Below are 24,334 nucleotides of genomic sequence, written 5' to 3'. Positions count from 1 at the left end.
AAAGTAGTCTAGACTCAAGTTCAGAAACCCGTCATAGCAGGCTCAGTGAAAGCGGTTGCGTCAGCTGTGAGCGTCTGACGGGGTGAAGGGCCGGGACATAGTGACACACAAATCGATCACGGCAAATGCAATTGCATTTTGCTCCGTACTTGCAGTCGTGAGCCGGACGTTCGCCTGGTCGGTCTATGGACGAATAAACGCAGCCGCGCGGTGCAAAGGTTAAGTTTACGTGTTACCGCGTTCGCGCTCGACCTAAAGTCTAGTAAATATGTTAGTCCAAACGCTTAGAAGGTATGTTCCCCTATATCCAGTTCTGGGACTTCTCGGAGCGTGTGCTCAGGCTTTCAGTGTGGTGCCCTCTTGCAATTCTTCCATCTACTGCTCGGGTGAACTCCTGCATAAAGTCCAACTCGCGCGCATTTTCCTCGATTCCAAAACATTCGTCGACCTTAAGCTGAAATATTCCGAAAATGAAACCTTGGCACATTTCGCGAAGCTAATGCAAGACACAAACCAGAATCCTACGCGAGAAGAACTAGCTAGTTTTCTCGATCAACATTTCTCGGAGGGAAACGAGCTTGAAGATTGGAAACCGCCTGATTTCGACTCAGACCCACCGATCTTGCAACAAATCTCAGATCCGAAGTTGAAGGCGTTCGCGAAAAGTATCATCGGAATATGGGCCAAATTAGGCCGAAAAGTTCAGGAGGACGTTAAAATAAATTCCGACCGTTACAGCTTTTTATACGTGCCCAATGGATTCATTGTGCCGGGCGGACGATTTAAGGAATTGTATTATTGGGATTCATTTTGGATGGTGCGTGGACTTCTCTTAAGTAACATGCCTCAAACGGCTAAAGGCATGATCGAAAATCTTTTGTATCTAGTCGAAAAATACGGGTACATTCCGAATGGTAGTCGTAATTATTACCTGGGCAGGAGTCAACCACCCTTGTTGGCTGCTATGGTGGCGAGCTATTTCGGAGCTACCGGAGATCTTGCGTGGCTTGAACGAAATATAGAAACTGTAGAAAAAGAGCTACAGTATTGGTTGGATAAAAAGAAAGTGACTGTCGAAGTTAAAGGAAATAAATACATGTTGTTAAGGTATTTTGCGGATAGAAAAAGCGAGGGGCCGCGACCAGAATCATATTTCGAAGATTTTAGTAACGCTCGTACCCTGCCAAATGAAAATATGCGTGAAGACTTTTACGCGGAGATGAAAAGTGCTGCCGAAAGTGGATGGGACTTTTCTTCAAGATGGTTCGTAACAGCTGATAATGAAGTTGGAAATTTAACGGATGTGCATGCTACTCGTATTCTTCCAGTAGACTTGAACGCTATTTTTGCGGGCGCTCTTGAATTTGCCGGTTTCTTTCGCAATAAGTTAAAAGATAGAAGAGAGGCTCAAAAATGGTGGAGCTTAGCTAAGTACTGGAGGAGCGCTATAGAGAATGTCATGTGGGATCCTGAAGATGGCGTTTGGTATGATTACGACGCTCTAGCAAAGGCTCCAAGGAAACATTTCTATCCTAGTTGCGTAACGCCCTTATGGTCTGCCGCGATAGAAGATTACAATGCTCCAAAATACGCTGAGCGAATAGTGAAGCATCTTCTTTCATCAGGTGCTCTCGAATTTCCTGGTGGTATACCAGCGTCAGTGTTGCATTCTGGTGAACAGTGGGATTTTCCTAACGCTTGGCCGCCGTCACAGAGTATTTTAATTGGAGGATTAGATTCCAGTGGCAATGAGGAAGCTAAGAGATTGGCTAAAGAGCAAGCGGGGTTATGGATTCGTTCGAATTACATCGGTTATAGCACTTGGCAGAAGATGTTCGAGAAGTACAATTCTGTGCAACCTGGCCATCAGGGAGGCGGGGGCGAGTATGGGGTCCAGGATGGCTTTGGTTGGACAAATGGTGTGGTGCTGGAGTTGTTACAAAGATATGGCAAGGAGTTGGTGCTGTATGAGCAACCTGGAGATCTCGCGCCGAAAATTCGCCTAGTTATATAACCAAGACTTCATAGGTATTTATTCAACCTATTTGTGTGGGTATTCCTCTATGCTTTCATAACTTATCACGGTGTATGTAAATTTGTAATTTGCATCATACAAAACGCGTATGGGTAAAATAAATTGTAAGTCGAAATGTTTGCGACAATCGTGTAGGTTAATCTGTAAATAAAAGTTTGTAAATAAGTAAATAGGAAGAGAATCCTCATGGCACAATTTTATTAGTTCGTAAGAAAAAAATGTGTGATAATATTATTCATTAGATCATTGAAGGAATAAGTAACTAAATAACAATTTATTAAAAAGATAATAAATCAAATCCTATTGTACCTACCTACTCGTCGGTATTGTTTGTTTACAGCTATAAATATGCTTCCTTGTTTACAATAATCAACACAGGAAATCCGTTATAATAATTATGTTATTATGTCTGTAGTTATATTTGTCATGTTCAGTTCGAACTCCTGTTCTGTTATGTAATACTAGATGGTACCCGCGACTTCATCCGCTTAGACATAGGTTTTTAAATCTTCTTTGATTTTGCGGGATAAAAAGTACATGTGTTAAGTCGGGCTACATGTAGATATAATAATCTATCTGATCCCCATTCTCAGCCAAAATCGTCCAGTAGATTTTGCGTGAAAGATACCTATATTATAACAAACATACACCCACATCACACACACACAGAAATCCCAGGCATGCAGGTTTCCTCACGATGTTTCTTCACCGTTAAAGCAGAAAAATATAGGTATTCAAAAGCTGAAATGCACATTACTCCGAAAAGTTAGAGGAGCCGGGAGTCTAACCTCCGACGTTTCGAATAAGAGGCAGACGTCTTAGCCACTAGACATCTACTCCGCGACAGGTTGAGATGCAAGCTATCCCGCACCGGCGCGGCGGCGCGGGCGGGGTGATTACGTAAAACGTTGCAGTAGCGACAGCAACTCGACAGCAATGGTAATGCTGTCATAGTTCATTTGCTGTCTCTCTTCTTCTTTTTCTTATTTTGCTTTGTGGCTTTTGCTGTCTCTCTTTAGCCGGACGTTTGATAGCAATGATCGCGAGATTTATGCCTGTCGCGAGATATGTAATCAAATCACTCGCCGGTTAGCGCGGGGGCTGCGCGGGTGTACGGGGCGTTACCTCCCAGATTGCCATCTCGATCTGTCGCGTAATATACTCATGTGACTAGACTATCTAGGGAGATAAAGAATTTACCTTTATTTAAAAAAAATTGTTGTAAAATGAAATAAAACAGCGATCATTATAATACTGAACAGATATTTATTTATTCTAGTTTTTACACTCGTAATAAACTAAACGAATTTGAATCAAGTCTTAGATTTTATGAGAATCTATCTAGATGGCAGTTTTTTCAGATTCCGCCATCATCATCATCATCATCATTAACCCATCACCAGTGCACTACTGAGCAAGGGTCTCTATTCAGAATGAGAAAGATTTAGGCCATAGTCTGCTACGCTGGCTACGGCTGTTTGACAGACTTCACACACGTCTGAGAACATTTTGGAAAACTCTCAAGGATGCAGATTTCCTCACGATGTTTTCCTGTTTAATTGCTTAAACGCACATAGCTCTGACTGATGGGTAGTTAGAAGTGCCTGCCCGGGATAGAACCCCCGAACTCCCCATGGGAGACGGACGGACACACTAGGCTATCGCGGCTTGCATTATACTAGCTTATGCTCGCGACTTCGTCCGTGTGGACTACACAAATTTCAAATCCCTATTTCACCCTTAGGGGTTGAATTTTCAAAAATCCTTTCTTAGCCGATGTCTACGTCACAATAGCTATCTGCATGCCAAATTTCAGCCCGATCCGTCCAGTAGTTTGAGGTGTGCGTTGATAGATCAGTCGGTCAGTCAGTCAGACAGTCAGTCACCTTTTCCTTTTATATATTTAGATTGGCTATTATCGTATTGGTTCGTCATATTTTGCTTTTTTTCATACACAAGACATAACTAAGACCAAAAGGTTTCAAGCATTTTGAAAGATTCTGTCACAAAATTAATATGACTGCTAGAAATCAGTACTCTTATTATAAATGCAAAAGTGTTTGTTTGTTGGTTTGTCCTTCAATCGCGTCGCAACGGAGCAACGGATTGATGTGATTTTTTGCATGGATAGTCAAAGACCTGGAGAGACTTTTTACCCCGGAAAACTAAAGAGTTCCCACGGGATTACTGATACATAATCCCGAAAAATTACATAGAGCCATCGGTATTCTCATATCCACAATCGCTAGCTGGAGTTACATAGGGCAGTTCCATATGACTTCCAAACTCTGCTTCGTACAAAACTTGCTGGATTTTCAATCGCGCCACAGCATTCTGTTTGGGGTTTAACCGTTTCAAGGTCGGAGCACAGCTGAGCAGGAATAACTCATCAGGGTCTGTTCTATTGCACTGGCAAGGGTCTTGCTCCTCTGTGGAGTTGAGTCGCATCTTCTTGGCCGGTTGGGAGTCTTCTTCTTCTTCTGCGCGGAAGTCAGGGAAGGAGAGATCTGGGAGGGAGAAGCCGGGCCGGTGTTTTGGCGGCTCCTCTTCGGGCTCCGAATCTGATGTTTCTCTTTTCACTCTGAAAAGAAGAAAACGACGTCTAGGTATAGATGGTCATGTATTCAGCTAGGAGATGGTTAGGAGTTTTTGAAAGAATAATTACCTACTGGAGATTGAAAATTCAGTTTTTCAGGGATTTCACTGCGGTAAAAAGCTGTGATAGCCTAGTGGTTAGGACGTCCGCCTTCTAATCGGGTCTCTAACTTTTCGGAGTTATGTGCGTTTTCATTAATTAAATATCACTTGCTTTAACGGTGAAGGAAAACATCGTGAGGAAACCTGCATGCCTGAGAGTTCTCCATAATACTCTTAAAGGTGTATGAAGTCTACCAATCCGCACATGGCCAGCGTAGTATATACACTATGGCCAAAACTCTTCTCACTCTGAGAGGAGACCCGTGCTCTGTAGTGAGCCGGCGATGGGTTGATCATGATGATAATGATGACTTCGGTAAATTAGATTATCAATGGGCATGGTATGTGGTATAGTAAGCAACAGTACCCGTAGTACAAGATTTTACGTCTCACCAAACCAAACCAAATTCGAGAGTCGAAATACTTCCGCGTTACAGTAAAATGGACCTAAACAGCCTTGAATTGAAGTCAAATATTCAATGCCACTGATTTTAATTTCGCAATGTTTCCGCTTGGAGCGCTGGCTGTAGAAGTGTAGACAAACTTGAGCTTTAAAACAAGGCATTTAAGATCCAGTTAACTGTAACGCGGAAGTATTTCGACTCTCGAATTTGGTTTGGTTTGGTGAGACGTAAAATCTTGTACTACGGGTACTGGTCATAAATGTCAATCGAGGCGTTACCCACGCTCACCCGCACTTGGTTAGCGCGGGGGCTGTGCGGGTGTTCCTCCTCGATTGCCATCTCTATCTGTCAAAGCTGGTAGTTGGTGGTTATACTTAAGAAGAGGAAACCCAACTCTACATGATCGCACGCGCTCCTTCGTAACCTCGCGCCCCTATAGGCACGTACCTAGTTTGCCTTAGGGATGATCCGCCACTGGTTCTACACAAAATTAAAATTTTGAAAATTCATTTGAATGGGTAAGTTATGTATGTATGTATGTATGTATATACTTTATTGCACCACAGAAACACAAATGACAGGTTACAAAAATAAATCTTAATAAGTAGGTACAAAAAGGCGGTCTTATCGCTAAATAGCGATCTCTTCCAGACAACCTTAACGCTAGGGAAAAAAACGAACAAATGGACAATGGGAGGTGGTGTAAAATAAACCTAAATACCAATAGCTAAATAAACTAAACCATATAATAAGAATATAAAATACATATTGTCATATATGTAGGTATGTAACCTAAATATAAATGGCAATAATATACTACGTAGTCGAAATTTCCCGAATACGTACAGAGCGATTAGCCTCCTCATTTCTAATTCAAACTGCCAAGATTTGGAACACCAGTATCAGTTTTCCCACCGAATTATAATATGGGTACCTTCAAGACAAGAGTGAATTGGCATCTTCTAGGCAAGCGCGCTCCATCTTAGGCTGCATCATCACTTGCCACCAAGGTCTGATTGCAGCCAAGTGCTAGTCTATAAATTAAAAAAAAGAAAAGATATCTTCTAGGTAGACACTTACGGGGCCTCGTTCTTTGGTTCGATGTGGGGCAACAGGAAACGCATGGCAGTGAGGTAGGGCCACCTGGTCCGTCCGCCGTGAGTTCTTTGCAGCTTGATGAAGGAGTCGCGCAGGGACCGCCAGCGCTTCTTGCATTCTGCCTCTGTCAATAATAGAAGAAGGTAGGTATATGATTTCTACGTGTCCAAATCTGTAGGGCGATTGTCTAAAACCTGCACCAATCATTATTACAATCTCAATTGTTCTGATTGGCTGAATTTGTGCGATTCTTGTTGCAGCAATGCATTGTAGCCAAGACAATAGTGAGCGAGCGTCAACCAATCAGAGGTGATTGCGATCGTGACATTGTAGCTGTCATTCTCCCGCAATCGCGCAGCAGAAATAAGGAGATCCATACAACAGAAATTGAGATCCGTTGATGCAACAGAGTAAACGACATAGCCCAACTTAAGTGGCAATATGCGGGGTACATAGTTTGAAGAACCGCTAGACGTTGGGGTCCCAAGGCTAGCTGAAACGGTGATCTCGCACCGGAAGGTGTAGCAAGAAGTCTCACCACTAGGTGGACAGACGACATCAAACGAATCGCAGCCCACAGGGAGCCGCTGGATGGCGGCGAGCAAGACGTGGCGTGTGGAAGCCTTTACAAGAGACCTATGTCCAGCAACGTCTGTCGGTTGATGATGGTGGTGTAGAGGCGTGCGGCCTCTTCTAAGGCTGGCAGCTGCGAAGAAAACATTGCACTTTGCAGTTGCCACTTAGAACAATATTTTGAATATGGAACGATTCGAAAATCCTGCTGCTTTGGACGAAATGTGGAGGCCGCATCATTCACTCCAAAGACATCAAGAGGGAGACACCTCCGTAGAGCCTCAAGCTCCAGCCCTCGTTCTTTTACCTCGATTTACGACACGTGTCGTAAAGTTCTACAAAAAGTCGGTCAAAAACAAAGTCAAAAACAGGATAAAAATCGGCGAAATTATGTCGGCCCGATTTTATTATCGAACCTAGAAAAAAAACTGACGTGGGCGGAGCACCTCAGGCGCTCCACCCGGCACGCACGCCACGTCTGACGTCAGGCATTGTAGGTTCGATAATACTCGCAATAGATTTTTGACAACTTTTTGTAGGACTTGCCTTTTGCGTTTCAATATAATCCATAATATTATAAATGCGAAAGTGTGTCTGTCTGTCCGTCTGTCTGTCTGTCTGTCTGTCTGCTAGCTTTTCACGGCCCATCCGTTCACCGATTTTGATGAAATTTGGTATAGAGATAGCTTGCATCCCGGGAAAGGACATAGGCTACTTTTGATCCCGGAAAATTAAAGAGTTCCCACGGGATTTTTAAAAACATAAATCCGCGCGGACGAAGTCGCGGGCATCATCTAGTTATTATATGATTTGTCGATTCATTTTTGCCGCCAATAAACGGTCAAATTGTTGAACTTAGCCGGAGCGTAACCTGCTGTCCGTTATTTTTAAAACCACATCACTTTGAGGGGGAACTTACCAGACACATTGAGGGCATCTTGGACTTCCTTCCACGCGTCGTCTCGCAGTTTCGTCTTATTGAAACCACTGACGGTTTTATCGTACAAAATCGGCCGGTTTTCCACCTCCTTTATCAAGTCGATTTCGTTCATTGTGCCTTAGTTTACACTGCGTTTTAACTTTGAAGCCTTTCTAATGCAAAATTGAATACATAAGTAGGTACGCGCCGAGTTGAGAACCTTCTTTTTGGAAATCACTTAAAAATTGAGAACCTCCTTTCTTTTTGGAAGTCGTTTGAAAAATCGGGAACCTTCTTCCTTTTGGATGTCGCTTAAGAATTGAGAACCTCCTTTTTGGAAGTCGCTTTCAAAATTGAGAACCTTGTTTTTAGAAGCCTTGAAGCCTTCGAGTTGAGAACCTCCTTTTTGGAAGACGCTTAAAAAAGACGAAATGGCAGTGACAGGATTTCTGTTTATGGTGGGCCTAGTGATCTATTTTAATTTTGAAACTTTCCTCTAAAGGTTTTTTTATTCACTATCTAAGCACACGCTTGACGTCTCACACCTGATGGGAAGTGATGATGTGGGCTAAGATGGGTCGTGTTTGCCTAGAAGGCGACTATTTACTCTTGTTTTAAAGTTACCCGGATATGTATCCCGAAACAAGTTTAATTTAAAACCGTTTAAACACATTTTTAAATTTAAAATCGCAAAACACAAACATTTTTAATTTTTTTTAAATTAGGTTCTTTTTAAGTTAGGTTTATAACACTTTAGAGTTAGCACATTTTAATAAAATTCACACACCTACATATTTACAGTCGATAACAATTTTCATGAAAAGCACATGACTCTTTTCAAAATATCCGCTGATGTAACTAATAATACTTTTGTGTACTGCACAGTGCACTGATGTCCGAGCAAAATTTTAGCGTTATCAATCGATTTCACATTAATTAGCAAGTACCTAAGACAATATATTCTTATATATAAAAAAAAAAATAACGTGTATTTGTAACTTTTTATATTGGTATCGGAGTATTTTAGCGTAATTAATCGATTTGACTTTAATTTGGAAGCACAATAAGTGTAATTGAATTATACTGGTGTGGTGTTTAGCTAGGGGTGTGTTCGCCGGGGGTGGGAGTCCGAGTGCCGCGCGGGGCGTACGGGACGTGCGCGCCGCGCGTATTGAGCGGCGCGGCGCGGCGACTCAGTGTACGCTTTTTATATAGGTAGGTACTGGGTAGGTACCCGCAGTGATAGATATAGATACATAATATTATTACAGTCATACAGTAAAGACTATCTTCTAAAATGTACTTACGTACCACCTACTTCAACTTCGTATCTATTTATACCTATTTCTGTACCTACTTAATGTAGCTCTATAGAATCCATACAAAACTTTTTTCAAAGTTCAAGTATAGACGGAGTAGAGTGGAGCCGAGTCTTTTTGATTAGGTACCTACTTAACGGTTATTAAACCATTTCATAGGTAGCACGTGAAAAGCCTTCTCATAAATTCATATGTAAACACTAAATTGCTACATGGCATTCCGAACAAGTGGTACTTAGATTGTCGTTGGATGATCAGATAAAGAAATGACTGTGATTTGATTCAGAGATTCTCGAGATTTGCGATCAGCAACACATTTAGCGATTCATTTTTAAATATAGATTAAGAGTTTATATTGTTTCATCGAAGTATGCAGGAAATAGTATTATTTGATAAATTATATAGGTATGCTAAATGTAAAATAGGTAATTTTTTTACTCATAAATGGCAACATTATGTCACGCGAATACAGCGCTGCGTCTGGGGGACTTCTTTCATGAAAAGGACTCTACCTCCTATGTCGATGGTCCATTTCAATTCCCGGTGGGGCACTCAGTCTGAGGTGGGGCCAGGCCACAAATGGCCAGGCATGGGCCAGGCACTTTGAATAAAGATAAAAATTTATTCTTAGCTGTCATTTTGAATGGCACACAGATGTTATTGGTCTGTGGCACACAGACACAGTCAAAGACTACAACAGTCACACACACCCAAAGAGAATATAATGATTTTAATTTTCATTTTTCACTATGTTTACACCACAGACTACAATTATACTCAGATTAATATGTATGTATACCTGAAATAGATGTAGGTACATCGCACGTCAAATATTACTTAGAAAGCAGCGTCATCTAGTAGTCATAGTTAAAACTCGATAGGTATAAATGTATACAAACGTACGTAGGAAGATGTACTGTTGTCACTTTACGCTGTCGACAGTGCGTATCTTGCGTCGTCCTAACACCAAATCGTTGCCACTAATCGCATGCAACACCTGTTGAACCTGCTTCCTAAATGGCTAGACAAATGGAGAATGGCTGCTAACGTGGGGAAAACGGCAGCCATTCTGTTCGGCGTACGGAAGCCGCTACGTCAGCTCAAACTTCGAGGCCAGGGCATAGAGTGGCAGACTTCGGTGTGCTACTTGGGGTGCCGCATCAACTGTAACCTAAACATGATTCCTACGGTAGATCGGCAGATACGGCAGCCACGTCGATGTTGTACCAGGTCCTTACCTCAAGACTATCACCAAAGACCAAACTCCGAAACTACGGAGCCTATGTCCACTCACGCCTGACGTATGCGGCACCTGGGTGGTACGCTCTTTGTTTGGTTTAACAGAAGCGCCGGCTACAGGTTCAACAGAACAAGTGCCTGCGCCTGATTGTAGGAGCTCCGAGATACGTCAGAAACGACGGCATTCATCGGGGTACCAAGTCGCCCACCATGGAGGAGTACGTCCACGCACTTGCGCGGCGCATGTTTGCCCGCGCGGACCATGGAACGTACATACACCTCCGTGGGATAGCACCGCTTCAACACAAACCACCAAACGGGCGTCATACTATGTAATGGCTCTTGAAATTTACCTGAACGTCTTGCTCGGGCAGCAGATGTAACATGCTTTGGTAGGGGAGTAACTTTACTCAAAGATGCACTACTATGAGTATTTGCAATATCTGGTATAGCTGTTGTCTCAACTGGCACATCATTAGAACTTGAAACAGAACCACCTGGTACAAGTGACTGTAGTGGAGGATTATGAGAGTGCATAGGTGGACCATGTGAGATAGTTAATTGATCATCTGAAATATAAATGAAAATATGTGTCACAACAGTACCACTACACTAACACACATGAAAATAATATTATACAAATAAACAGCTCAGGTTTTGTAATGTACCACTATTGTGCAATGTCTGCATCAAGTTTTATAAGAAACAAGAAAGGAATAGTGTAGGACCTGCAGGTACAACCAACATATTATTATATTATTTCTGATGGATGAATATTGACAATATTGTGCAATAGTGTCTCATTAGGACTCTTTGAGTAAAGAACCAATAAAAGAGGTGGATTTCATATCATACCTAGCACACTAATTGATGGTACAGCTATTTTACTCAGTCGGTTTTTTGAATTATAATAAATTGGATTGAAATGCTTATGACAAATTCTTCTATTTTTGAAAACACAAGATTGTTCTAATGTGGCTACTTCTCCCCCAATTTGACGGAGCCATGCTTGGTACCGCTCTTGCTCCGTCATGGGATTCGGAAAACAGTGAAGAGGCACTCCTGCAAAAAAGCAAATAAATCTTGTAGTTCATGTCAAATCTTTTACGGCCGAAATTAATCAGTCCTACTATAATCTGTCGATAACTTTTTTGTTATTGGTCCAAAATTCTAGTCTTTATCTACAGTCTAAGTAGGTAAGCAATTGCTAATATCAGGTTTCAATATTCAATCAATTTGTAATTTGGGTGTAAGTTAGGTACTAACATTGTATTTGTTATTTAAAAGATCAGACATTTTTGACTTTGCAAAGTAACTTATCGACAGATCACAGGTAGAGTAATTAGGTAATTACTTGAATCTGCTAATAAAATAAACAATCAACACATTTACCTTGTCCGAGTCTAACAAAGCAATTTTGAACACAGCAGGTTCTAAAGGACATCTTGATATTTACATAAGTACTCAAATATTAAAAGGAGTCCAAAATATCTAAAACAGTTTGTGTAATTTACATATTCGTCCAAGTTGATGCACTGAATTGAACACTAAGTAACTACTTAATATTATATATATTATATTAAATTATGGGAGTCCAAAATCTCTAAAACAGTTTGTGTGCTGAACAACTTTCTGACTAAAGGCGGATAGTTCAACTCGACGCGAATTAGTTATGAAATCACCATAAAATCACACCAAAATTATTAGAAAACACTTAATAATCACGGCGTAATGACAGCAGATGCCAATGGCGGCATGGCGGCATGGTGTCACAACAACACATCTGACAATGTGGCCACTTTAAAAAATTCCGTGATAGTTTTTAGTTGTAGCAACACTTGAAAATGTTTGAAACATGACTACTAGATGGCGCTAGTTATTATAGTCCGAAGAGATTTCTTCAAAGACACAGCATGCCCACCTTATCCAAAGACTACAATATTATACTGGGTAAGCCTCGGGTGTAAGCCTGTGGTGTAAGCTCACCAAAGAATTTGCATGTACTAGGTACTACGTAGTGTATTCCTAATTCCTATGTCGATGAAGCTCACAGATCACTCTAAGGTAAGCTTGGTAAGCTTGAATGAATGATTACCTAAGCTCTGTGTTGCCAACCCTACTGTTTTAACAGTAGATTTACTGTTTTTGTCTTGACATCCCTGTTTTCTGTTTCAGTTCGAATTTCTACTGTTTTTAAGTGATTTATCCGAATTTCGAAATGTAAAAAAAATCCAAATCGCAATACGTTACAACCAACATGTCAAACCGGAATAACGTTTTAGAGCAAGCAATGAAGATAGTTTTTGTATCTGTCGGTCACGCGCCTTTTTACAATTGTGAATTTGAAATCAATAGCGGGACTGTAGGTACCATATACCTATGATTTTAATAAAAAAAAATGATTCAGAAAACGTTGAAGACCGCGAAATTGAAAATGTTAATAATGAGTAATGTCGTGGCGCCTCCTGTTTATGCTTAGTTAGACTCGGCTTGCCGCCCGGGTTTGAGGGTTGAAACCAGAGACGTCACGAAGGCTAGTTTGTGAATGTTTGATTATGCACTCACCCTTGCTCGATGCGCAGTCTGCTTGCGCGTGCGACACCAGGTTAATGCGCCGTCTCCGCGGCACTGAGGCGACGGGCGAGGAAGCGGCCTTCCTCCCCGTCGCATCGGACAGAATCCATTGCCTCGCACTCTGTAATACGTATATGGGACGGGCAGATTTCGCCTAGACGAAATCTGCCGGGGCTACTGTCTTCCTCGCCGCTAAGCGGGGAAGACCAGTGCTGACTAGCGCTAAATTAAAGGAGGAACGGTTCCATCATTAGCCCAGCCATTAGGATTATAATTGGGTCCCATTGACCTACCGCGTTTCGGTCAGGTAACTGGCTATTCGTGCCGGCTCAAAGTGCCACACCTTTGCTTGCTACTTACGCCGAGAGTTAGCCGGGGTCGTCACTGACGTCGAGAGCTAGCTGGTCTCGTCATCTGTATCGAGAGTTAGCGGTTCGACGCTAAGGCCTGCCACCCGAGGGCCCCTACGACTCTCGATACTGACGGATTACTTTCTCCCAGCCAAGTCCTGCCAACAAGGGTCCCAATGGCTCCCGACGCTGACGATTTACTATTCCGACTAAGGCCTGCCAATAAAGGGCCCTTACGACTCTCGACGTTGGCTACATGGAAACGTTCCTTATGCACACAATTAATAGCAATCAAATATAGTTACTTATAGTTAGCCACTTACGAGTAATAATACAGGATGCGAGGCACCGAACTGATGACGGTGGGCGTGCTGTGAGGCGAGGCTGCCGTGCTCGGATCCAGTCAGTTAACAAAATGGTGGGCGCCGTGGTTCGAGGCTTCGACCACAGACAGTCGGCGTCGCGTTTCAAGTGTAGACCATTAGACCCACAGAGTAAAGTCACAGACAACTTACCATAGTATTTTAAGCGTCCGGCTCTGGATTCCTCTCCTTCTAATCTCGTTTTGCTCGTTATTGTAATTAGATATTATAATTGGATGATTTAATTTTACGATGATTACTATTTATATTTTGTACAATTAACCATTTCGCGACGTTCGTCGCGACACTCCCCAACAACGGAAGTTACAATAAGACGATAAGATTCTGCGTCCATTCCTTAATCTTATCGAGGGCCCTGACAGCCGCTTCTCTCTTGGGTCTTGGCTCCTCGGAAGAAAGGTCTACTTCGTTTTCGTTAGTAATCTCCTCTGGCAGAAGTTGATCCTCTAACATCGTCTCATTATGGTCTTGTATAGTGTGATCATTTTCCTTTTCAGGTGTATTGATTTCACCACTACGTATCTCACTGGTTTCTCCAGTGGTTTCTTCGTGCACTTCTCTTGTAACGCGTTCGGAAGGTATATAGTTGTAACTTGGTCTAGGTTTGTCAGCTAGAGCGTGGGCTTCTTGTTCGTCCATTTCCAATGGATATAAGTGTGAAATGGATCTAATATATTCGCTATTATCTACTTTTACTTTCGCTGTTCTGCTAAATCCATCCTTCCCCTTCATAAGTTTTGTTATTTTCCCAACTCGCCAGCTTTCCCGATTAGGATGATCCCCCTTTATCTGGACTATTTGTCCTTCTTGAGGTTCTAATTTTGAAGTAACTCTTGGATCTCTATGTGAATGCTGGTATCTTTCTCGAAGGCTGAGAAGGTAACGATTAGAAAACATTTCTCTAAATTCTTCTTGGATTTTAAGAGCTCTTTTCCAACCTTTAACTAGTTCCGTTTTTGTAACGGTTCCTTCTGCTAAAGGTTCCTTCCGGGTATTCTCTACTGTTATACATTTTCCTACAGCCAAGAAATCAGCTGGTTTCAATATGTCGGAGATACTCGGCAGTAATCGGGACGCAAACGTTGTCTAGTGGCGTTGATCGAGTCTACGCATTATGACACAATCTGGGTTACCATGGACACGTAAGAATAACAATATGGTTTGAAGATGGTAAGAGAAACGACTTGTGTACTTGTGTAGAATCGTATCCCGCGTTCCTATTAAGCCAACATGATAACCCTGTAGATAAACGCCCAATAGAAGGTAATACGACGATCCTAGAGCTCTCTGCCGACAAATATATGATCCAGCTCGGCATCTATATGGGTGAGTGGACGGGTATTTACCACGGCTTCAATTTCCTTCATTACTGTAGATAGTTCGCAATCCTTAAGACAGTGTTTTTATAATGTTCTTGTTCCTTTTCGTTTATTCTATATTACAGAAATAGTTTCATTAATTTCAGCTTCCTCATCTTCACTATCATTCGGAAGAGCCTCCCGAAACAAAAAGGGATCACTATTCGTTGCCCTTTGTGGCAATGTATCAGATGCTTGTAACAAATATTGAGATCCAGCTAACCATTTCGCTTTCTCTTCACAAGTGCTGTAAGGTTTTGTTGCTACATCTGCTGGATTTAGTTCTGAGGGAACATATCTTATGATCAATTCTTTATTTCGTTTAATTTCTTGGATTCTCCTTGCTACGAATGGTGGTAAAAGTTTAGAAGACTTGCACCATCCGATTACAATTTGGCTATCGGTCCAAAGAAATTGATGTGTTACTTTTGCAGGAAGAAAGTTCCGAATAAATTTTATAAGACGACTTCTTAAATAATTTAGCAGGTAGGATATTATGTGGTGCAACAAATCCGCAAGGATCGTAGATTGAAGCGATCACTCTCAATACTTCCCGTTTATTGTTCGCATTAGAGTCGATCTTGTATCTCAATTGAAGTAGATCTTCCTTTAAATCCCAATCAAGTCCTAATATCTTAACACGGATTTCCTTTGACGAGTCTGGGATTTGTGTCATAAATTCATAAGAATTAGAACTCCACTCCCTTAAGTTCATAGACATTTGTTTAAACGCTTTTTTGGAGTCGGTATATAATTCTGATGGTTTTCTCCTTCTGATGGACACAATGATGCAAGTAATGAACAGGATGTTCTTCCTTTTCAGATTTCGCGTTCACAACTGCTGTTTGAAGTATCGTAGTATCCTTGGTATCTAATTGCATTAAATTATTAGTTGATTCGTTTGTATTCTTATTATTTATATAATCATTTATTATTATTATTCTTATTTATTATTTACATTCTTATTTATTATTTTTATTTATTTATTAGTTGTTTCACTCTCCTTTTGTAGATTTTTAGGACAAAGTGCCCGATTGTGAGATCCAATCTCGTTACAGTGTGCACATTTTATTTTTCTCTCACATATCTTTACGGTATGTCCTATGCGAAGACATGCGTAGCATCGGTTAATTAATTTATTTTTCCTTTCTCGTAACGTTGTAAAGGCTTTGCATTGATCGTTAAAATGGTTCTCCTGACAGAAGATGCAGTGAAGTTTTCTTTTCTTTTCGTGTTGCCTTTCTTGGTTTCCTACTGGCTCTTCCCATTTTCTTTTGAATTGTTTCCTAAAACTTCCCTGACGACCTTGAAATAGTCCCCGATTTTTATCTTGTTTCTTTGTGGACATTTCTTTACTTGTTGGCCCTTTGGATTTTAATTTCATATTATTGTCGTCGGATGCATTCGCGTGTAGAGATTGGGTAGTGTAATTGTCTTCAGATTTTCCCTGGATAACTCTCTCTGCGTCTTCCCTAGCCGTAATAATGACTTCGAGGCATTTCCTTATCTCCTCGATGGACTCGGTGTTTATTTTCATTTTCATTTCGTAAATGATTTCTTGCGGGAATTTTTCCATGATTAGGAAACGTAGATGGTTGTGGTTTATGTCCTCGCCCAGCGATTTAAGCACCCTAAGGTGTCGTTCTATCTCGTTTAGTGTTTGTCTCACCTCTGTGACATTCATTGCGGTGGAAGCCTTGACACGATACAGTGCTGAGTAGTGTGCATCAATTATGTGGTTTTCCTTTCCATATCGATTTTTTAATGTCACTAGTGCTATACTGTAATTCTTGTTTGTTGTCTCTAAGCCTTCCACGATCTTCTTCGCTTCACCTTTCAACGAAGCTTTTAAATACAATAGCTTGTCAACATCGGTTAAGTTTCGCTTGTCAATATTTGAGCTGAATTGATCCCAAAATGTTGACCATTGCAGGATATCGCCGTCGAATTCCGGTAAACTCAGTTTCGGTAGCCGGCTGTTTAGATTCGGATTCGTATCCCTGTTGACTTGATTTTCTCGTTCAATTACTTTAGTCTTTTCTTTAATTTTGACTTTAAGTTCACACAATATATCTTCGGCTTCTAATTGTACTGTAGATATCTCGGATATGTCATCAGGCGCAGGATCGTTGCTTAATCGAAAGTAATTGGTTAATTCGGAGCTCAATCTATTTAACAAAGTTTGTAATTTCGAAGAAATAATTTCTGCTTCTTGTATAATCGTTGGAGATTGAGTGGTTGGATCATCAAGAGTTTCTATTATTTGAGATGCGTTGGTTGATAAATTTTGTAATTTTGTTTTCATTGAGTGCAATATCGCCAAGAGACTTTGATCCATCTTGTCGGTATGTTCGAAATATTAGTAGATAAAAGTTTCCTTAAAACGGGTTAGTTGTTTAAGGTTTTTAGAATTTTAGTTGATGTCTTCGTTGTGACCGGGAACTTCGTGGCTCGTCTCTCTATAAATGAAATAGCACCGCTTAGGAGGAAAGCGAGAGAAAAAGAAAGGAAGCGGATTGGCCAAGACAAAAAAAATTTTTTTTTTTTTAATCTAACTAATTTTATTTATCTGTGTCAGTATCGTAGATCTATTTTTCAAATGATCGTCCATCTTTCATTTATTTCACTTTAAAGTTCATTCAAAACTTCTATTTAGTTGTTGTGTTACATCAATGTCCTATGGTTTGAATATTCATGGTAACCCTTGTTCTATAAATCTCATATATTCATCAAATAATTTATGAAATAAATTTCAACGACTAGTTATAACGAAATAATTTTGTACCGTTGTTGTTGTAGAATGAAATTAATTAGTATCGCGGATAAAGTAAGTAACCGACTTTATCATAAATCAATTTCATAGTCCGGCCCTGTCGTCATAGTGTGACAACGACCTTATCAATAATTGTCAGTCATCTGCCCACAGATGTGTACACAATTCCACTAACATGCTAGAAGGGTTATGCCTACCCTTGCAACAAGATATAGAATGTAGTAAAATAGAGTAGCATTATACCTCTATTCAATAAACTTCTACAAATATTCTTAAATCTCTGTACATTCTACTGGCTTTTATTTCATGCCTAAGGTTCGCATTGCTAAACCGGGTCTCAATTTTAGTATTTAATCATCTCAGTTACTAGGTATGCGTGGGCACACACACTGTGTGACCATTCAGCATAAGCATTCAATGATTGACCCCTTCGTATCAAAATTGTATGATCATAGCAATCTCAAGTCGGGTAGGTATGTGTGTAACTATTTAACCGTTCTAGCAAGTCCAGTGTGAATGCACCGGCAAAGGTCAGTGTACTATCGCAGGTGACTGCTCTAGGTACCTATCGTTTATTGTTAATGTCCATATCACTTCACTGTTTCATTCATAAAATTTGTGAAAAAAAAACAATTCCTTGCGCACCGAGACGAAGGGTTTTTTCACATTTATAACTGTTATACAAGAAACGATAACCTTTAGAATTGATTTTCTTTCTTACTAGGTGCGGAACCCTAAACACTTTTGAAATTGACTCATCTTTAAGTCTCAGTTGAATATGATATTACAATAATCTTAATTTGTCAGAAAGTTCATGCGAGCTCAAACTTTTATTTTAATTGATTTAGTCCCACATGGATCAACATAATTATAATAATTATTCCACTAAACTGCAATAACAGTGTCACTTTATTGTGAATATAATAATTCAGAACATTGGTAATACCGTCGCATCTTTACAATTAGACTTTAACAGAGAATGAGGTTATTCTTAATTTTCGGTTTCCTTTATTCTATTATAGGACTATACGCACAGCATCCTCCTTTATTCTTCACATTAGGTAGGTACCTATCCTTTATTAAATTAAACATTGAACATTTGTCACTATTCACTACAATGTATTGTAGGTATTTATATTAAAACTGTCTAAGAAAACGTTAAAATCATCAGTGAAATGCAACATAACTTTGCTTATTTAAAGTAGGTATTAGAGTTTAAAGTGTTAGTTATAAGTAGAATTATTCATCACCTGTAGGTAGGTATCAAAACTCAATAGTAGGAAAAATAATTTTCATGTGTAGGTAGGTAGGTCATTCACGCTTAAGAATAATCATATTCAGAACAAATCACATAGCTACGAGAAAACAAGACATGAAAATAACCTATTAAGGTCTAATGGTCTTTGCCGCTCTATACGTGTCGAGACTTGTCGAGACATGTCTGATTTAGGTCAGTGCATAACAACATTCACAACTTATTTGACAACCCTCTTTCTTTTAGCATTTTTTGCTGAAAGCTCATTTACTGATTTATCAGATCCTCAGCATCTCCACCATGTCGTGGCGCCTCCTGTTTATGCTTAGTTAGACTCGGCTTGCCGCCCGGGTTTGAGGGTTGAAACCAGAGACGTCACGAAGGCTAGTTTGTGAATGTTTGATTATGCACTCACCCTTGCTCGATGCGCAGTCTGCTTGCGCGTGCGACACCAGGTTAATGCGCCGTCTCCGCGGCACTGAGGCGACGGGCGAGGAAGCGGCCTTCCTCCCCGTCGCATCGGACAGAATCCATTGCCTCGCACTCTGTAATACGTATATGGGACGGGCAGATTTCGCCTAGACGAAATCTGCCGGGGCTACTGTCTTCCTCGCCGCTAAGCGGGGAAGACCAGTGCTGACTAGCGCTAAATTAAAGGAGGAACGGTTCCATCATTAGCCCAGCCATTAGGATTATAATTGGGTCCCATTGACCTACCGCGTTTCGGTCAGGTAACTGGCTATTCGTGCCGGCTCAAAGTGCCACACCTTTGCTTGCTACTTACGCCGAGAGTTAGCCGGGGTCGTCACTGACGTCGAGAGCTAGCTGGTCTCGTCATCTGTATCGAGAGTTAGCGGTTCGACGCTAAGGCCTGCCACCCGAGGGCCCCTACGACTCTCGATACTGACGGATTACTTTCTCCCAGCCAAGTCCTGCCAACAAGGGTCCCAATGGCTCCCGACGCTGACGATTTACTATTCCGACTAAGGCCTGCCAATAAAGGGCCCTTACGACTCTCGACGTTGGCTACATGGAAACGTTCCTTATGCACACAATTAATAGCAATCAAATATAGTTACTTATAGTTAGCCACTTACGAGTAATAATACAGGATGCGAGGCACCGAACTGATGACGGTGGGCGTGCTGTGAGGCGAGGCTGCCGTGCTCGGATCCAGTCAGTTAACAAAATGGTGGGCGCCGTGGTTCGAGGCTTCGACCACAGACAGTCGGCGTCGCGTTTCAAGTGTAGACCATTAGACCCACAGAGTAAAGTCACAGACAACTTACCATAGTATTTTAAGCGTCCGGCTCTGGATTCCTCTCCTTCTAATCTCGTTTTGCTCGTTATTGTAATTAGATATTATAATTGGATGATTTAATTTTACGATGATTACTATTTATATTTTGTACAATTAACCATTTCGCGACGTTCGTCGCGACAAGTAATCCAGACTAATATTATAAATGCGAAAGTGTGTCTGTCTGTCTGTCTGTCTGCTAGCTTTTCACGGCCCAACCGTTCAACCGATTGTGATGAAATTTGGTACAGAGTTAGCTTATATCCCGGGGAAGGACATAGGCTACTTTTTATCCCGGAAAATCAAAGAGTTCCCACGGGATTTTTCAAAAACCGAAATCCACGCGGACGAAGTCGCGGGTATCATCTAGTTTGTAATAAAATTAATAATTTTGATTAAATCTTTGCATTTTGATTTTATTTTCTTTATAATTCCCAGAAATTCCTTAAATAAAGGCAATTTGCGGTAAATCTGACGGCATCAATTCTACACTGATAAAAGTATTTCTTTGGATGTAAATAAATCCCATTTTCTAATATCCCTTTGTAGAAGCTTCTTTGAGACAAATAAATATTTGATATTATCAAATCAATTGCTGTTTGGTCTCAAATAAAAAAAAAATAAATTGTTCTTTAAAATGCTCAAAAAATTTATTAAAATTTAATAAATATTATGTTTACAAATATGCCGATAGAGGGATCCATATACGTAAAAACTCAGATGACACTTTTTCTTCTATCAGTGTGTGATCAGTGTATGAACTATTGATGATTAAACGAAAGTTGACCTAAGTGAAGTTCTATCATAACGAATGTTATGTCGGGCAGTAGATTTGATGTTTTGAAATAACTATTTTACTGTTTTCTGCTGTTTTTTTAAGTTCCATTTGCTGCTTTTTGCTTCCCTGAGGTTGGCAACACTGCCTAAGCTCCAAATCAAGCTTATCTAGCGTACTTGTGTAATATACATGTCCATTGTCCATATTTGACATTTGTGGATGTTCAGCTCAGAATTTCAGGAAATTCTTCAATTTTCAATTTTCGCGAGTCACTTCACTTGTCAGCTGTTTCTTATTCTTTGTCACCAGAGTACTTTGTAATATATGAAATTCTTTGTTTAAAATTTCATGTTGCGGATGGGAGTAATTTAGTGTGTAAAATTACGAAAGTGGCAGGTAAGGTATTATGAATTAGGTACCTAATTAGTTTACCATTTTAATTATGTTCATAATATATTGTTATTGGAAAAGGCAATTGTGTATTAATACATTCATCGATTAACCCATAGTAACAAACAATAAAAATTATTATCAGTGGTAGGTCTATACCTACTTATTTAAAGACATTAAGGTATATTAGGTAGGTATATATATATACCTACCTAATATACCATAATGTCTTTAAACAGTATATATAGTATATATACCTACAGTAGGTTATAGTAGGTATATACCTACTATAACCTTATTCTAGGTTTTACTTGCCCATTCGATTTCCATACCGTCTGATTATTTAAATAGTAATGCCTAAAATGGTAATACACATTTACCTACTATATGTTTCAAATACCTACAACTTATTTTTGGGAATTCTAAATACTTTACGACCTCCCTGGCGCAGTGGTGAGCGCTGTGGTCTTATCAGTGGAAGGTCCCGGGTTCGATTGCCGGCAGAGGAAATTTGGAATTTCATCATTTCTAAATTTGGGTCTGGTGGGAGGCTTTGGCCGTGTCTACCGTATAATGGTGTGTTGGTTGAATTGCTCTTATTTGAAACACAGTTGTGGTCAAGTAGTAATGTTCAATTCACGAAAGGCAAAGGTCATAGACCCATACAGCCTGGTACCTAAGTCTTAGGTGATTTTTCTTGTTTTATTTGCTCAAGTTAATCTTATCCTATCTTCCTTATCCTTATCTTATCTTACTTACTGTATTGACTGCTACACTTACACTGCAGACCTGATAAACATAATCTTTGTTTAATTTACAGATGAGGTAATAAATAATTGTAACATCATTGAATCCAAGTCGTGACACACTTCAAGATGGGCGACATTTGGAGGATGAATTCTCATGTAAGTTTAATTATTAAGATGGATGCATACTTATAAAACACAAACTCACCTGCTGCCTCATTTTAGCATTATCCAATGGCAGTATTTTGTATGACTAGAATCACACTTTATAAAGATCAATGGGGCAAAATGGTCATCATTGCAGTCACTTCCAAAACTGATTTACTCATTGATAGATAATAATATAATTTATGAACAAAATATATCTACAGTTACTATTTTATTAAACACTAGCTTATGCTCGCGACTTTGTCCGCTTTGACTACACAAATTTCACTCCCCTTAGGGGTTGAATTTTCAAAAATCCTTTCTTATTGGATGCTTATATTTTGCCAATTTTGCTCATTGTCTTTTACCATCTTACTTTCTAATAAAAAAATGATGCACTACTAGCTGACCCGCCCCGGCTTCGCTAGGGTGGAATTTAGAAAATCGAGGTAAGGGTTCAATTTACAAAAATTCCGGAACACATATTTCTTCATTTGTGAGTGAAAACCCAAATACGAATATTCATGCAAATAACTTGAAAAATGACGGACTTTTGTACAAACTTTCATCCCCTATTTAACCCACTTACGGGTGGAATTTCGAAAAATCCTTAGCGAATACCTAGTCTTTACAAAGAACACACCCTTAAAAATTTCATGTCTAGTCATAGGACCAGCGGTGTAGGCTGTTTGTTGATATATAAGTCAGTCAGTCAGGACTTTGAATTTTACATATAAAGAAGATTTACACAAGACAGACTAATAAGTTAATATTGGAGCCGATTCTCTCGTACACAATCTCTAAACTAAACTAAATTAACAGGTCTAAATCTAATGCTATCCTTTTCTGCAAGCAACATTATGAAAGGGATAGTAATAGATTTAGACGTGCTGTTTTATTTATTTATTTATTTATTTTTATTTTTCATGTACCAAAATTGTAGTTACAAAGTAATAATAAATTAAGTTACATTGGAAATGCTTATCTCTAAACAGAGGTTTCTTCCAGCTTCCCATTCAATGCTGTTTTAGTTTAGTTTAGAGATTGTGTACAATGGAATTAGCCACATTGTGTATGGGTTATAGTTTAAATAACTATATTATGAGCTTGGTTCTTATTTTCTTGGCAGTTACTACAAAATCACACACGAACACTTCAATTTCATTATTTGTATATCTTAACGATTATACAAATTTTTCAGATGGAAGCAGTAGTAAGAGTCTATAAGACCCTAACAAAAATCCCCTCCATAGTGGGGGGGAGGTTGAACTGCAAGGGCAACAGGATAACGTCAAGATGGTCCATACGTAACCTGGACAAGGGGAAGAACACCCAGTACCTTATAGATTACATACTGGATGAGAATCTGGGGGTGGTTGCGCACAGTCAGTTTGGAGTTGATATCAGCCATGAGTGAGCGATTATTATTTTTGATAGACTAAGCAGCTTTCGCTGATGCGTCTATATCAGAAGTGCTTCGTGTTTTCCAAATGTTTGCCTAATCTATTCTTGAACTGGATAACAGAACTTGACATAACCACATCTTTAGGCAATTTTTTTTTTTTTTTTTTATTCAGATACAAGTTAGCCCTTGACTGCAATCTCACCTGATGGTAATGATTTATTCCATATGTGAACAACTCTGTTGGTCAGAAAGTGTTTTAATGGATTTGACGATGGCAGTTGATATTGTAACTTCATATATCCCCTAAATCTAGGATTGCTCCTTCTCAGAAACATGCTCTCAAAATTTGGGACATTATAATAATTATTTAGTATTTTGTAAGGATATTATGATTCTTTTTAGGTTATTGACATCAATATCTCCTAAAGAGAACTTTAAAGCTGTGGTCAGAGAGGAGAAAGACGACAAGGATGGAGCAAAGAAGAAGTTCTTCCTCGAAGTGTGGTCCAGCACCAGTCTCAAACATTCCATCGACTTGACTGCACTGGACATACATGGCGATGTTTATACTGATTGTAAGGATCATCTTCA

At 39.9% G+C, this 24,334-nt stretch overlaps 4 protein-coding genes and 1 pseudogene across 13 annotated transcripts in view; 2 read left to right on the top strand and 3 right to left on the bottom strand.

Annotated features, from left to right (window-relative positions):
• Nucleotides 1–4,224, top strand: part of LOC117987825 (uncharacterized) — a 43,357-nt pseudogene extending 39,133 nt beyond the window's left edge.
• Nucleotides 3,281–22,222, bottom strand: LOC117987927 (uncharacterized). Of its 4 annotated transcripts, XM_069502778.1 has the most exons (6): nucleotides 22,205–22,222; nucleotides 11,677–11,775; nucleotides 11,140–11,346; nucleotides 10,638–10,853; nucleotides 6,217–6,358; nucleotides 3,281–4,616 (listed from the first exon to the last, which is right to left on the bottom strand). In XM_069502778.1, exons 2-6 carry the CDS (start codon nucleotides 11,726–11,728, stop codon nucleotides 4,244–4,246), a joined length of 990 nt encoding a protein of 329 aa, XP_069358879.1. In that variant the 5' UTR covers nucleotides 11,729–11,775; nucleotides 22,205–22,222; the 3' UTR covers nucleotides 3,281–4,243. The 4 variants fall into 4 exon arrangements, with proteins under 4 accessions (XP_069358879.1, XP_069358878.1, XP_069358880.1 ...); XM_069502777.1 differs by lacking the exon at nucleotides 22,205–22,222 and having other exon boundaries at nucleotides 11,677–12,055; XM_069502779.1 differs by lacking the exons at nucleotides 10,638–10,853; nucleotides 11,140–11,346; nucleotides 11,677–11,775; nucleotides 22,205–22,222 and adding exons at nucleotides 6,773–6,940; nucleotides 7,727–10,631.
• Nucleotides 12,054–14,488, bottom strand: LOC138403193 (uncharacterized). Its single transcript, XM_069502729.1, has 3 exons — nucleotides 13,952–14,488; nucleotides 12,850–12,979; nucleotides 12,054–12,067 (listed from the first exon to the last, which is right to left on the bottom strand). The coding sequence occupies exons 1-3, from the start codon at nucleotides 14,486–14,488 to the stop codon at nucleotides 12,054–12,056; spliced, it is 681 nt and encodes a 226-aa protein (XP_069358830.1).
• The window catches only part of LOC117987430 (acylamino-acid-releasing enzyme-like), a 25,647-nt gene continuing 13,642 nt past the window's right edge, over nucleotides 12,330–24,334 (top strand). For 2 of the 7 annotated variants that reach the window (XR_011237487.1, XM_034974438.2), the window contains exons 1-4: nucleotides 21,238–21,451; nucleotides 22,266–22,350; nucleotides 23,540–23,751; nucleotides 24,146–24,318. Coding sequence is in view for 6 of the 7 variants with exons in the window: in XM_034974438.2 (XP_034830329.1) it covers nucleotides 22,321–22,350; nucleotides 23,540–23,751; nucleotides 24,146–24,318 (415 nt within the window). In the remaining variant the exon portion in view is untranslated. Of the gene's footprint in view, nucleotides 12,349–21,229; nucleotides 21,457–22,265; nucleotides 22,351–23,539; nucleotides 23,752–24,145; nucleotides 24,319–24,334 lie in introns of those variants that run through there. The other 5 variants (XM_069502769.1, XM_034974440.2, XM_069502771.1 and 2 more) reach the window with 5 other exon arrangements.
• Nucleotides 15,025–17,287, bottom strand: LOC138403192 (putative leucine-rich repeat-containing protein DDB_G0290503). Its single transcript, XM_069502728.1, has 2 exons — nucleotides 16,306–17,287; nucleotides 15,025–15,233 (listed from the first exon to the last, which is right to left on the bottom strand). The coding sequence occupies exons 1-2, from the start codon at nucleotides 17,285–17,287 to the stop codon at nucleotides 15,025–15,027; spliced, it is 1,191 nt and encodes a 396-aa protein (XP_069358829.1).

This window comes from Maniola hyperantus, chromosome 13 (genome assembly GCF_902806685.2).
Source record: "Maniola hyperantus chromosome 13, iAphHyp1.2, whole genome shotgun sequence".
Taxonomy (NCBI): domain Eukaryota; kingdom Metazoa; phylum Arthropoda; class Insecta; order Lepidoptera; family Nymphalidae; genus Maniola; species Maniola hyperantus.
Note: the sequence above shows the minus strand (reverse complement) of the source record. Positions and strands in the feature narration are given on the sequence as shown.